Source organism: Protobothrops mucrosquamatus, unplaced genomic scaffold (assembly GCF_001527695.2).
Source record: "Protobothrops mucrosquamatus isolate PMUCROS unplaced genomic scaffold, P.Mucros_1.0 scaffold3384, whole genome shotgun sequence".
Taxonomy (NCBI): Eukaryota; Metazoa; Chordata; class Lepidosauria; order Squamata; family Viperidae; genus Protobothrops; species Protobothrops mucrosquamatus.
This window is the reverse complement of record NW_015389366.1, coordinates 11,319-25,458: the sequence shown is the minus strand read 5'-3', so window position 1 is coordinate 25,458 and position 14,140 is coordinate 11,319. Positions and strand designations below refer to the sequence as shown.

Sequence of the window (14,140 nt, the reverse complement as noted above, 5' to 3'; positions counted from 1 at the left end):
GGTCTCTTTTTGAGGGATTTTATTTATTTATGTTCATTTATTCGATTTACACAGCCGCCCCCCCTCCCCTTTGTGACTCTAGGCAGCCGCGTATTTTGTGCTTGTATTCCCAACGCGCGCTTTACCCTGTTTCAACTCATTCTGATTTTTCACAAGGCACACCTCGAACCTGGCTACAGGCTAGGTTAAAATATGGCCATGTTAGACTGTGGTTTAGTCTATCATGGGTATAAGACTGGCGGGGTTACAAAAGGACGGGTTTTTAGCTCGGATTTATAACTTGCTCGAGGTACAACTAACAAGATTTGGGTGTCGAAAAACTAAGGTAAAGGACGGCAAGAGCGCGTAGACTTATATACCGCTTCGCAGTGCTTTCCAGCCCTGTCTAAGCGGTTTACAGAGTCAGCCTATTTGCCCCCCAACGATCTGGGTCCTCGTCTTACAAGCTCGGAAGGATGGAAGGCCGAGTCAACCAAGGATGGTCACAAGCAAGTGAAACACCAATTAAACCAGGAGAATCGGGGTTTAAGCAAGCTCCGTTTAAGCCAAGGTCTCGGATCTGCTCCAAAAGTTCTAGTATGGGAAGAACTAAGCTCGTGTAACTGTCATCGACCTCCCTTCACATCAAAGGGGCTTTGCTTCGATTTATTATTATGGGATGGAGAGTGGAAAGTCCGGATCCTGACCGCCTCTTCCCCCCCCACAAACACACACATACCCCGCCCCCCCCAAAAAAGCAATTTAACAGGGAACTGAGGGAAACGGGTCCAAACCTAGAGATGAGACGAAACACGCAGGTTTCTCGGGAATAGGTCAGCCGTGCAATTCGCAGCAGGAGCAGCCGTTCCGACGTGCTGCTTGGCTTAGCAAGTGAAGACAGCTGCTGGTAGTCTTATTTTAAAGCACCTGGGAATAAGCCTCGCAGGAACGAGGGAGACCCACTCGCATTTTTTGCTTCTTAGTCCCAAATTAACCCCAAATCCTAGTCCCAAAGGGTCTCTTTGATTTCCTTACTCGCAAGTAAAGCCCTAACTAAGCATTTCTGCGGCTTGGTCGCCCTTATGAAGCCACCACCCTTATCCTCGCCAGTCCAGTTTACTAGTCGGCCTAACAGGATGACGTTTTCGGGGGACTATTAGGAATATTATCAATATTTCTCAGGATCCCAGTGGCGTTTCCTCGGAGGCCGAGCGAGGGAGGGGGCGCCCTCTCTCAGAGAAGGACCCCAGGCTGGGCCCTTCTTCCTGGGGGGCAAAGCCCCAACGACTCTCGGCGCCTGCCCAGCCACTGAACCCCAAAAAAACAACGCAAGAGGGTAAAAACACCGTGGAAAAAATAATCAGGAAAAAATAATAATAAGAGCCGCGCTGAATTCTTCCCCGTTTGCAGCGCTCCTTGCTCGACACGTGTGTGACTCTGCCCCCCCCTCCTCTTTTTTTACCCTCCGTCTCCCTAAAAGCACATTTCTTTAGGAAGGGGGTCCCTGGCAAGCTCAGAGAGTCTTCTCCTCTTTCGGGGACGCCCGCCCCGCCCCAGACTTTTGAATCAACCCTGGTTCCCTCCAACGAGATCTTTGCGCCCCGCTCGGTTCATTCAGACGGTCCTGGGTTTTGTTTTATTTTTTGCCACCGGGAGGCAAAATATTTCACCCCTGCAAAATGACCAGAGGGTAAATCTTTGGAGGCCTTCAGAAAAAGGCCCCTCTTGTTTTTTTTTCCCCCCCCCCCCCCCGCTCCCCTTCCCGGAGCATGTGAGGCTCACAGTTTGGGAAGTGATTCAACCCCGGGACAGGTTCGAGGCGAGATTCCTGCGATCGGTTAAGGCAAGGGATCTTTGGAAGTAGTTGAGGTGATGGAAGTAAATTGGGGAAGGGAGGAAGGAAGGAAGGAAAGAAGGAAGGAAGGAAGGAAGGAAGGAGAAAAGGGAAGGAGAGAAGGAAGGAGAAGGAGAGAAGGAAGGAGAGGGAGAGAGGAAGGAAGGAAGGAAGGAAGGAAGGAAGGAAGGAAGGAAGGAAGGAAGGAAGGAAGGAAGATAGAGGAGGGAGGGAAGAAAGGAGAGGGAGAGAGAAAAGGAAGGAAGGAAGATGGACGAGGGAAGGAAAGAAGGAAAGAAGTAAGGAAGGAGAGGTAGAGAGGAGGAAAGGAAGGAGAAAAGGGAGGGAGAGAAGGAAGGAGAGGTAGAGAGGAGGAAAGGAAGGAAGGAAGGAGAAAAGGGAGGGAGAGAAGGAAAGGGAGAGAAGGAAGGAGAGGGAGAGAGGAGGGAAGGAAGGAAGATGGACGAGGGAAGGAAGGAAGGAAAGAAGGAATGAAGCAAGGAAGGAGAGAGAGAGAGGAAGGAAGGAAGGAGAAAAGGGAGGGAGAGAAGGAAGGAGAGGGAGAGAAAGAAGGAGAGGGAGAGAGGAAGGAAGGAAGGAAGATGGAAGAGGGAGGGAAGAAAGAAGAGGGAGAGAGAAAAGGAAGGAAGGAAGGAAGGAAGGAAGGAAGGAAGGAAGGAAGGAAGGAAGGAAGGAAAGATACGTGTTGCAAACTACCCAGTGCACTAAACCCACTCCTGCCCTTCAAACGACCAATTCTCCACCGGTTCCACTGAGAATTACGCCCTGGGTCCCACCACCCTCTTTTCTTTCCCTCCCGCACGAAATCTAGAAAAAGAAGATATTTCCCTGCTATTTCGCCTTTTTCGAGTGGGATGATGATGATGATGATGGGAGGGGGGGCATTTTTAAGGAAGGCTCCTCTTCCCCCCTCGAGCGACCCTAACCCAGCTCAGGTCCAAAGCGGCCCAGGAGAGCGACCCGAAGGAAGACCGGAGACTTTCAGCCCATTTACAGAGTCGGCTATTAACCGTCTCATCCCTGCAGGCATTTCTCTCTTTCTGGTCGTTCGAGGCAGCCACCTTTGCAGCCCTGAATCCCACCATCCCCCCCAAAGATGTGGCTTTTCATTTAATGGGGGGGGGGAGGGCGAAGGACAGTGAAAAGCCGATCTGGGTAATCACACCCTCCCAAGCAATAAAATGTTGGCTCCCCCTCTTTTCAGCCACCCCCAAAGGTGCTTTTTTTTTTTTTCCAAAAGGCCACTGGATCGTCCAGTCGCCTTTTCAAAAAAAGCACCTTTGGAGACAACCTGGATGGAGGGAGAATCTCCGCAGAGGGCCACTCTTCAGCCACCCACCCCTTAATCGCTTATGGGACATGTAGTAGCCCGTTTTCAGGGGTTCGGCCGCGTTCCCTCCTGCAAGCTTTCCCCGGTTGTGGGTTGCGTGCGTTGCACACACACACACACACGCGCGAGCGCAAAGAGCTGAATGCCAACCTGGTCGGGGGAAAATTAGGGAAGGAGCTTAAACTTAAAGGTTTTAAGGCTCTCAGTTCTCACAAACTCACGCGGGCGGGGGGGGGTGGAAGCTGGCTGTGCACATTCCACGGGAGGAAAATTAAATTTATATATTTCTATATAGCAAAACCGGGCAGGCTCAGCTTTTTTTCTCTCTCTCTCTCCCTAACTCTTAACTCGCAAGCTGTAATTTATTTATTTTTTTTTTAAACCAGATCCTGTTAGAAGTAGAAGGGCCGACTTGAGTGCAGAGAATCAGAATCTAGCCTTGGGTTTTTGTTTTGTTTTTTGGTGTGTGTTTTTTTTTGCTTTTGTAAAATACACCTGTAATTCAACTTGTTTTCTTTATTCCTTTCCCGGAGGGGGAGAGAGAGGGAAAAAAAAGACCTTTTCGTAACCTCTTAAAGTGAGTTTAAAAGGAGGTCAAGTTATAACACAACAAACCAAGTCAAGATTTATGGAAATAATTCCTCCTCCTCGCTTGAAACGTCTAAGTGATTTTAATGAAAAAAGGTCTTTAAAAAAAAAAAAAAAAAAAAAAGCCGATTTCTCCTGCGCTGCCTAAATTCGTTCAGATGCGCCCATTACTGTTCTGTGGAGCAATGTAAAACATAAAAATAAAATATTTCTTCCTCTTTCTCCTTTTCTTTCTTTCTTTCTTTCTTTCTTTCTTTCTTTCTTTCTTTCTTTCTTTCTTTCTTTCTTTCTTTCTTTCTTTTCTCTCTCTCTCTCTCTCTCTCTCTCTCTCTCTCTCTCTCTCTCTCTCTCTCTCTCTCTCTCTCTCTCTCTCTCTCTCCTCTCTCTCTCTCTTCCCCTCTCCCTCTCTCTTTTTCTCTCTCTGTCTCTTTTGCTACTCCGAGGTCTAGGGCTCCCTTTCTATTTCATTTGATTTTCAACAGGGCTTCATTGATGTAGAAATACATTTTTAAATATATGTTTAACACCGCGAAGGGGGAGAAAAGTTTACTCTAAGATGTGGCATCATTTTGTTTAAAGGGTTTTATTCCCAGGTCACGAAAGACGGAGAATTGCTGTCTAAGGTTTGGGAAAGGCGAGCATAAAAACAGCCAGATGATAATCTAATATCAGAATGTATGTACAGTAGGTATGTATATACACGCATGCATGCATACATACACACATACATTGAAAAGGCACAATTGTATAAATATTGTGCCTTTTCAAGCGGATGGCTGGGAGCAGAATCCAGTTTTCAAACAACCCCCCCCCCCCCAATCGCTCAGCTCAACTGCCAGTTTGTTCCAAAGTTTGTCAACTTCCAGGATCCGTTTTCCCTACCTCACAATATTTGTAACAGGGTGGGTGGGAGTATCCGAGCCCACTCCCCATCCCGTCTGCAATTTGGAAGCAATTGGGGGGGGGGGAAGGGAAGGAAAAGCTTAAACACCTTAGAAAGAAACGTTTTTTTTCTCTCTTTCACCGATCCCCGCTTTGCGTCTTTTCCTTCGGCTGGTTGCAAAAAAAAAGAGTGGACGGCTTTCCGAGAATGAAGCGGCCGGGGGGGGGGAAAAATACAAATAAAAATCCGAAAATCCTCCGGGGGGGTCAACGCTCTCTCTCTCTCCTGGCTCCTTCCCGCCCGGCAGTCGCGGATCCTCGGGAAAACGCGCTTCCCGGATTTTCTCTCTCTACCCGGAGGAAATTTGCGGGTGATTTTCTCTTCTCCCCCTCCACCCTATCCTCCGGCTCTCCTCCGCCAATCTTTGCGCGGGGAGTTTCTTTTATTTAAAAATCTGCCGATCCCAACGGGGCTTCGCTTACCTAACTATCTACCGTCCCGTTGGGAATCTAAAACGGAGAAAAGCCCGGAAACTTCATATTTCTATCGACACACCTTCCCAGCAAGCGACTGGCTCAAAGAGAATATTATTATTATTATTATTATTATTATTATTATTATTATTATTATTATGGATCATCGCACAGTCAGCCAGATGTTCAGACTGGATTTGGCATTTTTGTCTATCGAGTCCTTCCCAAGGACCTGGGATTATTATTATTATTATTATTATTATTATTATTATTATTATTATTATTATTATTATTATTATTATTATTATTGATCATCACACAGTCAGCCAGATGTTCAGACTGGATTTGGCATTTTGTCTATCTATCCTGGGATTATTATTACTACTACTACTACTACTACTACTACTACTACTACTACTACTACTACTACTACTACTACTACTACTACATGGGAATTGGGGCGCTGGAGTTGGAAGCCAGGCGGGATACGCGGAGGAGAATCGGAGGAGGGTCCCTCTGTGTGTTTGTGTTTGTGTGTGTGTGTGTGGTGTTCGGTTATTTCTTTACTACTTCCCTCGCCCCCCACCCCACCGCTTAGCTTAGAAACCCGGCTTGCTCTGAACATTAAGCTCCTGATAAGAGAGCGTGGAGGCCGCGTGGATTTATCGCTTGCTGATAAGAGCCTCCCCCGCCTTCAGAATCAGGCGATAGGGGTGGGTGAGAGGAATAAAATCCCCAATCCCCAGGTAGACACCGTTTGAAAGTCGCCTCCTTCGCCAGACAGAAACAGGAGACGCGCCAAACTTTATCCCGCGCCAATCTTTATGCAAGGATCCTACCAAGATTGTGGTAAAAGCATTGTTCTGTTTATGCGCCTAGCTTTTCTGCCCTCGGGAAGATTGGAAAAGGCTAAGGAGAAAAGAGAGCGTCCCCCGGCACCGAGGTCTTGGGGACCGAATTGGGAACAGGGACCTCGAGCTGACAGTGGCTAGAGCCCCCACCCCCCCAAAGCCAGGGTTGGGCCGAAATCCTGTACCCAGAAGGGCCTTTCAGAGGGGGCGAAAAGGCAGCGGTGGCGGCTGCCTGCCAGCGCTCCAGTTCCCAGTGGAGTGATTATCTGAAGATAGAGACACGTGTCAATGGCGTAGGATTCCCCCGGGCCAGGAGGACAGAGCTAAAGTAGAGAGGAAGAGGGAGGAAGGGGAAAGAAAAAAAGAAAGAAAGAAAGAAGAAAGAAAGAAAGAGAAAGAAAGAAGGAAGGAAGGAAGGAAGGAAGGAAGGAAGGAAGGAAGGAAGGAAGGAAAGAAAGAAAGAAAGAAAGAAAGAAAGAAAGAAAGAAAGAAGAAAGGAAGGAAAGAAAGAAAGAGGGAGAGAGGGAGGGAGGAAGGAAGGAAGGAAAGAAAGAAAGAAAGAAAGAAAGAAAGAAGGAAGGAAGGAAGAAAGGAAGGAAAGAAAGAAAGAAAGAGGGAGAGAGGGAGGGAGGGAGGGAGGAAGGAAGGAAGGAAGGAAGAGGGTAAGGAGGAAGGAAGAAAAAGAGAAGGAAAAGAGAAAGGGAAGGCAGGGAGGAAGGGAGGAAAGGGAAGGAGACAGAAAAAGAGAGAGAGAGAGAGAGAGAGAAAGAAAGAAAGAAAGAAAGAAAGAAAGAAAGAAAGAAAGAAAGAAAGAAAGAAAGAGGAAGGGAAGGAAACGAGGAGAAAAGGCAGGCAACCAGGAAGGAAGGAAGAAGGGAGGAAAGGAAAGGAAGGAGAGAAAAAAGAGGACGAGAAAGAAAGAAAAAAAAGAGCCAAAGAAAACCGTAAAAGTAGGAAAGGAAACCAAGAGAAAAGGATGGAAGGAAGGAGGAAAAGAAAGAAAGAAAGAAAGAAAGAAGGAAGGAAGGAAGGAAGGAAGGAAGGAGGGAAAGAAAGAAAGAAGGAAAGAAAGAAAGAAAGAAGGAAGGAAGGAAGGAAGGAAGGAAGGAAGGAAGGAAGGAAGGAAGGAAGGAAGGAAGGAAGGAAGGAAGGAAGGAAGGAAGGACGGCGCCCACTTACAAATCCGTGCTTGTCCGATATGTTGTTGGTGAGCTTCAGTTTATGGAAGGCCACCGGCTTGGCCATCCACTGCTCGCCCGTGGCCGGACTATCCGGGTGGATGTACATCCTCTTCGGCATCTCCGGGTCGGCTTTGCCGGCCACCATCCAACGCGAGTTGTGGAACTTGTAGCGACAATCGTCGGCAGCCACAATATCCATCAGCAAAATGTACTTGGCTTTCTTATCCAGGCCGCTGACCCGCACTTTGAAAGGGGGGAACATCCGTCTGAAGGCGAAAGAGAGAGAGACGAGGCTAAGTCTCCCCGCAATTCCAAGGCGAATTTTATTACCTATATATATATATTTAAATTATGAATCAAAAGAAGAATCTATCACACTTTGCAACCCACTTCTGCACCTGTCCTTTCAAACGAAATGAGTGATCCCTGGTTAATAATGTCCATGAAATGCCACAATTCTCTCTACATTTCCTGCTCGGACGGCTTGAAGGTCTGTGTCCCCCTCCCCTTTCTATGATACAGCCTCCCCCCCCCCTTTTCAACTGGGGGAGACTCGGTTTACTCCCGAGTAATACACCGCTTTACTCTTTTCCCTGGACGCTTCCACAGACTTCAATGAAACATCCCAAGAAGGAACTGAAAAGGGGGCAGGCAGGAGTAGGTGGGGGGGGTCTTTCCCCTCTTCTGAAACTCGGAGCAATTAATCCGGAGTAACAACGTCTGCTTCCTTCCCCCCCCCCTCCCCGCGGGATCGCCCCGATTTTAGCCCCTGCGGGGGGGGCATTTCTCTCTTTCGCTATCAAAACAGACTCGGGGGGCAAAAACAATCTAGCCTGCATTCATTCGGTTAAGGAAATAATTCTAACCGGTCCAATCATTTCTGCTTTAGAAGCCCGAATAAGGCTACACAATAAAACCTTTTCAATTAAAAAAAAATAACACAAAAAAACCCCTCTCTTCCTACCACCTGCAGGCACCTATCCAGCCATTTTAAAGAGAGGTGCTTCCTACTCAAGGGAGCTTTTGCACTTTTACACTTCTCACACACACACAAACACATACACAAACGCACACACACACACACACAGGGAAATAATCCGAGTTATGGATTTGCACCAAAAAAAATGGGAAATTATGAAGAGGGAGGTGATTTATTCCCCCTCCCCAGGTCCCTTTTCCTGGAGTTCAAATTAAAACAAAAACTAAAACTAAAAGACGGAAATCTGGAATTAAAAAGCCTGCAGGATTCTCTCTTGGAGAAGAAGCGGGACTTCGCTTGGGTTTGACTTAAAATCAGCCTCTGTGTCCGAGGTTGGCTGGATAAACCCCGAGGCTAGGGAGGACACGGGGGGGGGGGAAAGGGGGTGTACAGAGGACCCCTTTAATAACAGAAGGAAGAAGTGATTTAAAAAAAACAACAACGCGAACCACAGGCCGCTGGAAGAGAGACAAGCGGAAAGGAGAGAATAAAAACGCATAGGGGGAAAAAAAAGGCATAAAGTCCCTCTGTAAAACCAATAACTCCTCTGAGTGCCTCAGATATTTTTTAAAAGGGGGGACAAAAAGCAAGGGTGCAAATGACACCCCCCGTACACACACACACACACACACACACACACACACACACACACACACACACACACAGATCCAATCAATTTAACGGGCCTAAAAACTTGAACCAGGAAGGCCGGCCGGGGATGGATGGGAGATTATAAAAATCTTAGCAGTTTTTCTTTTGCTTGAATTTTTACTCGCGTGGAGACCTCGCCGTTGCCCCGTGCTTTGGGGAAACCGAGCCTGGGACACTAGGCCACCTGCCCGCCCTCTCAGACTTTTTACACGGGAATCCTGTACACGGATTTTTTGGGTGTTTTTTTTTTTCCCCTGCCAGCCGCCCCCAACTATTTCCAGGTGTGGCTTTCCAGATGTTGGAGCATTAAAAAAAAAACAACAGTTTTTTTTAATCGTTCTGATTTGCTCAAACGATTCCGAATGGGAGAAGAACAGACAGAGATATTGCAAAGGGACCAGCAAGAAATTCTTTGAAAAAAGAAAAAAAGCAGGTCAACCTTTACGTAGAAATAAATTGCACGTGGAAATAGAGCTTAAAACTGCAGTTCCGCGTTTAAAGAATAAGAATCGGAATTCTAAACGGGAGGGGGGGCGGGTTTGGAGGCCAATTTCTCGAAAGAGCTTCCAGGAAATCATCCTGTCTTTTTAAAAAAATAAAAAATAAATAAAATAAAATAAATTGCTTTCAGGCCCCTTGTCAAGGCCCCCACCCCGCTCTCCTAACCCGCCTGTCTGAAATCAACCCTCCGCTCTTGTTTCAGGATTTCCAGGGACCCCCAAACGGAAGATCCCCTTCCGCAGATACCAGCCTAAATATTTGGGATGCGAAGGGAGGGGGGGTGTTTCAAACTGGAGAAATTGCAAATATTATTGTATTAGTAACGTGGTGAATTCTCGCGGAAAGGAGAAAAAAGTTGGTTTTTCTCTGCTTTCCCACGGAAAACCCCAACAGAGGTTCTGGAAATTATATGATTTGTTCTTTACTTCTTACTCCTTTTCCGCACTTACTTCAAAAGGGCACAGCGTGTTGATGATGATGATGGTGGTGAATTGGACCAAGACTGAATTCTTCCTCTCTCCTTAATATATACTAAAAATCCTTCTGCATATATATTATTATTATTATTATTATTATTATTATTATTATTATTATTATTATTATTATTATTATTATTATTATTATTATTATTATTATTATTATTATTATTATTATTATTATTATTATTATTATTATTATTATTGAACAAGGACAATTCGTCTTTCTGTCCACAATAAATACTAACAATCCTCCTACATATATTTATACGTAATATTGCTATTTTATTATTGCTGGACAAGGGCTGAATTCTTTCCTCTCTCCACAATAAATAATAAAATCATTTCGCATATATATTATGTTGCTGTTTTATGATTATTGGACAAGGGCTGAATTCTTTCCTGTCTCCACAGTTAAGTAATAAAATCATTTCGCATACGTATTATTGTGGCTATTTTATTATGATTGGACAAGGGCTGAATGAATTCTCCTTCTTTCCATCATAGATTCTCAAAATCCTTCTGCGTGTATATTATTATTGCTACCGTATTATCATTATTATAGGACAGGGACTGAATTCTCTCTCTTTCCATAATAATTACTGAAAAAAAACCTTTTGCATCTATATAATTATTGCTATTATATTATTGTTGGACAAGGATTGGATTCTCTCTCTCTCTCTCTCTCTCTCTCTCTCTCTCTCTCTCTCTCTCTCTCTCTCTCTCTCTCTCTCTCTCTCCACAAAATTGCTAAAACCATTCTGTCTATATTATTATTGTTGGTGTTGTTAGCTCTTTGGGAATCCGGTGGCCTCAAAATCTAATCCACAGGGCTCTAGCCAGGCAGAAACTTCTTACGTTTTCTGCACTACTTAGCTTCAAAGGGAATAGCATCATATCGTCTTATTTTAGGATGATAACACACAAGGGCTGGCTTTTTCCCCCCTTGAGGTCCATAAACACTAACCACTCCTTCTGCACATTCCATTATTATTCCCATTTATTCCTAATTCTTGTTCTGTGCAGCTATGCCTTGAAAGAAGACCCTGTACAGGGACAGTTGACTACATTATTGCGACCGTGGTTATTATGGTAGTTATCCATTCCACGGCTGGCTTTTCTTTCCCTCCCGGTGAAATCTACTTATTGTTGTGATGATTATTTTTTATTAATAGCGGCGGGGGGGGGGGCGGCGGCGGGGGGAAAAACTCTCCCTTACCTGCCCGATTTCGTGATCACCATCTCGGTGCCCAGTTTGTGGAATTCGTCCCAGAGGTCTTTGGCTTCCAACGTGACTTTGGGGTCGTCTTCCACCTCCTCCTCCGGCTCCAAGCTTTTCAGCGACCGCAGATGGGCGGCTTGGTGGTGGTGGTGGTGTCCGAGAGCCGAGACGTGCAAGCCGGCTTCGGCGGCGGCGGCGGCGGCTCCAGCCAGGCTGGGATCCGCCAAGGGCTTGGTGAGGGCGGCGGGAGGGAGAGCCAGCGCCGGGAAAAAAGAAGGCTGGGCGGCCGCTAAGAAGGCGGACATGGGGAAGTCGGCTGGCCTGGGCGCGTGGAAGGGGTGGTAAGCCATCGCAGCCCCGGAGAACGCTGGATCTCTCATCGGGACATCCACAAAGCCAGGCGGGAAAAGCGAGGCCCCCCAGGCCGAGAGGGCTAGCGGCGGGAAGGTAGAAGCCGGCGGCGCCCCGCTGAATTTCAGCCCGGCTTGCTTGGCGCTCAGCAACGGAGGTCTAGTCAGTTTCAACCTCCCGGCGCTTTCAGCCAGGCTGCCGTCTTCGCCTCCCTTCGGAGCTGGGCGGAGAGGGAGGGGGGGAGAAGAAGGGAGCAGCGCAGAAGACGGCTGGGGAGCCCAGGCCCCCGCCACCACCGCCCCCGCCACCCCCCCTGGCGACCCCGGCGATCGGAAGCCTCCGGACGGGCTCCCGGACCCCCGGAGGGGGGGCTTCTTCTTCGCCGCCGCCAACGGGAGGCAGGCTCGCAGGGAAGGGACCCCCCCCTCCTCCTTCGCTGAGATCCTCAAAAATCAAGAAAATCAAGAAGATTCCCCCCCCTCCACCGATTCCTCACGCCTCGGGATCTTGCAGCTTTCTTTGGGGGGGGTGTTTCTTTAATTTAAAAAAAAAGAAAAAAGAAAAAAAGAAAAGCGCCTCTCCAGTCGAGCTTGCAAACTTGGGGGGGTGGTCTTGCTTTGGGAGGGGGCAGTCGGGCAGGGCAGCGTCGTGTCCCCCCCCCCCTCTCCCGGGCGCCTGCAGCCTGGAGAACGACTCCCGGGCCCCTTCCGACAGAGAGAGAGAGAGAGAGATCGAGAGCCGAGTTGGATCTTGGAGGAAGAAAAGAGCGAGCGGTTCGTTCCGGGGGCTCTGGCACTCAGCTCTTGGGCCGCCGGCTCTGGCTCTCTCGGCCTTTTTTTCCCAATCCAAAGCGAAAGCAAAGGGCGGATTCCTCGGATCAAGAAGCGCGAGGCTCCGGCGTCGGATCGAGCCCGGCTCGGGGGGCGAGGAGGAGAGCCGGACGGTTCATCGCTCCGGCCGGGAGGACTCCGGGTTGAAATGCTTCTCTCTTGTCCCCTGCTGGCTTCGCTCTGCGAAAAAAAAAAAAGAAGAAGAAAAAAGAAAAAAAAAAAAGCTGGGGGCTGTCTCGCGTGCGCCGCCTCGCTCCTCTCCCCGCTTCCTCCACCTCTCCGCTCGCTCGCTCGCTCTCTCCGCTCGCTCCACCCGCCGCCCACCCGCGTCCCCCCCCCTTTCCCTTTCCCTTNGAAAGAAGGAGGAAGGAGGAGGAGGAGGAGGGAGAGAGAGAAGGGGAGAGTGAGTGAGCGAGCGGGCGAGGAAGACTTGGGCGAAGGTGTCGGAAAACTCTGGCCAGAAAGCAAACATGTCAACAGAATAAAATATTAACCAAGGCTGGAGGCCTTAGGAGGCCTCCTCCCCGCGCCAGACCCGGGGTTCCCGGGCGGCAGAATCCTGGCTCGCCAACGCGGAGGAAGGTTCTCCGGAGCTGCTGCTGCCGCCAAAGGCTGTCCGAAGCCGCCCGGGGGAGCCAGCAAGGCAGCAAGCGCAACCTTGAAGAACGGGCATCCTGGAGCGAAAGGCAGAAGATTGGCGTCCCGGGGGGTGGAGGGATGGGTGGGTGGAAGGGGGGGGGGGTTAGGGGCTTGCACGAGGGAGGGGTCAGGGAACAAGAGACGAGGCTGACCCACGGGGGCGTCCTAGTTCCACGAAGCAGGAGTTAAAGGAAGGCCAATAAGCCCCCTCCCCCTTCCCCGTTCCCAAGACCTTTAAACACGCGGGGCGTTTTGAGAACACGGCGCCGGGTTAAAACCTCGGATAAGGTTATTTCTCCCTCTTTGCCGAGCTCCTTCGGCCCCCGGCGCGCCCCAGCCTCGTTGCAACCCCAAGCCCGGCGCGTCTTTCTCGGATTTCCCCCTTTCCCACGTCTCCTTCCCTCTCACACACCCCTTCCCTCGCTTCCTCCCCTTCGGCCCGGCGCCCTAAGGCTTAACGCTCCGAGGAGGCGCGTTTGGACCGGGCAAGGGGGTTTTTTTGGGGGGGGGGGAGAGCTGATCTGGTGCCCGGTTTTGCCCCAAACTTGCAAGGAACTCAGATCGCCGGTGTCAAGTCCGCAAGTGAATAATCTTGCCCGCCAGGGTGTTCTCTTTGCCCAGTCAAGACCGAGGGATGTAGTATCTATCCCTGGGCGAAGGTTGAGCGGACGCTGCCCCGAAAAGCTTGCAGCGCCCCAGTTATAAGGGACGCCGCTTCCCTCCCGAGTCCCCGGAGCCGGTTGGTTTGTTACCCTGCGGGAATAAAACCCTTTACTTTGGGGTAAAAAAAGCCGGGGGTCCTGCTAGAGAGCAGGCTGGGCAGGGCGGGTGTAAACCGAGAGCCTCGGCCAAGCCAGCCCCTCGCCCTTACTCGGGAGTAAATGCCAACTTCGAGAAAAGCGGCGCTTCCAACTTCGCGCGGCTCTTTCGGGTCTCTCGCTTAGAGCAGCGCCGGGTCCAGCCCGAGCCCCAAGGGGTGCTCCCCGCGAGGCGAACAGACGCCCCCCCCGCCGCCCAGTTTGAAGGTGCGTGTGTGTGTGGGGGGGGGGAGGAACGAAAGAGAGAACCGGGGATCGAGCGGGTAGAATCCTTTGAATCAGTCCTGCCGGAGGGGGCTCCTTCGTCCTGTCTTTCCCCCCCGAGCGAGAGTTGGAGGCTAAGGCGCTGGCTCCTTCAATCGAGACGCAATTAGGAAGGAAGGAAGGAAGGAAGGAAGGAAGGAAGGAAGGAAGGAAGGAGCTGAGTGGAAAAACCGGGAAGGAAGGAAGGAAGGAAGGAAGGAAGGAAAGAAAGAAAGAAAGAAAGAAAGAAAGAAAGAAAGAAAGAAAGAAAGAAAGAAAGAAAGAAAGAG

General features: G+C 49.3%; 1 protein-coding gene across 1 annotated transcript in view; it reads right to left on the bottom strand.

The window, feature by feature from the left end:
- The window catches only part of TBX2 (T-box 2), a 43,122-nt gene extending 31,767 nt beyond the window's left edge, over positions 1-11,355 (bottom strand). Inside the window, exons 1-2 of the mRNA XM_015826922.1 lie at positions 10,967-11,355; positions 7,139-7,406 (exon numbers count right to left, since the gene is read on the bottom strand). Coding sequence (XP_015682408.1) covers positions 7,139-7,406; positions 10,967-11,349 — 651 coding nt within the window. The 5' untranslated portion in view covers positions 11,350-11,355. The remainder of the gene's footprint in view (positions 1-7,138; positions 7,407-10,966) is intronic.
- Between the last annotated feature and the right edge of the window lie 2,785 nt (positions 11,356-14,140).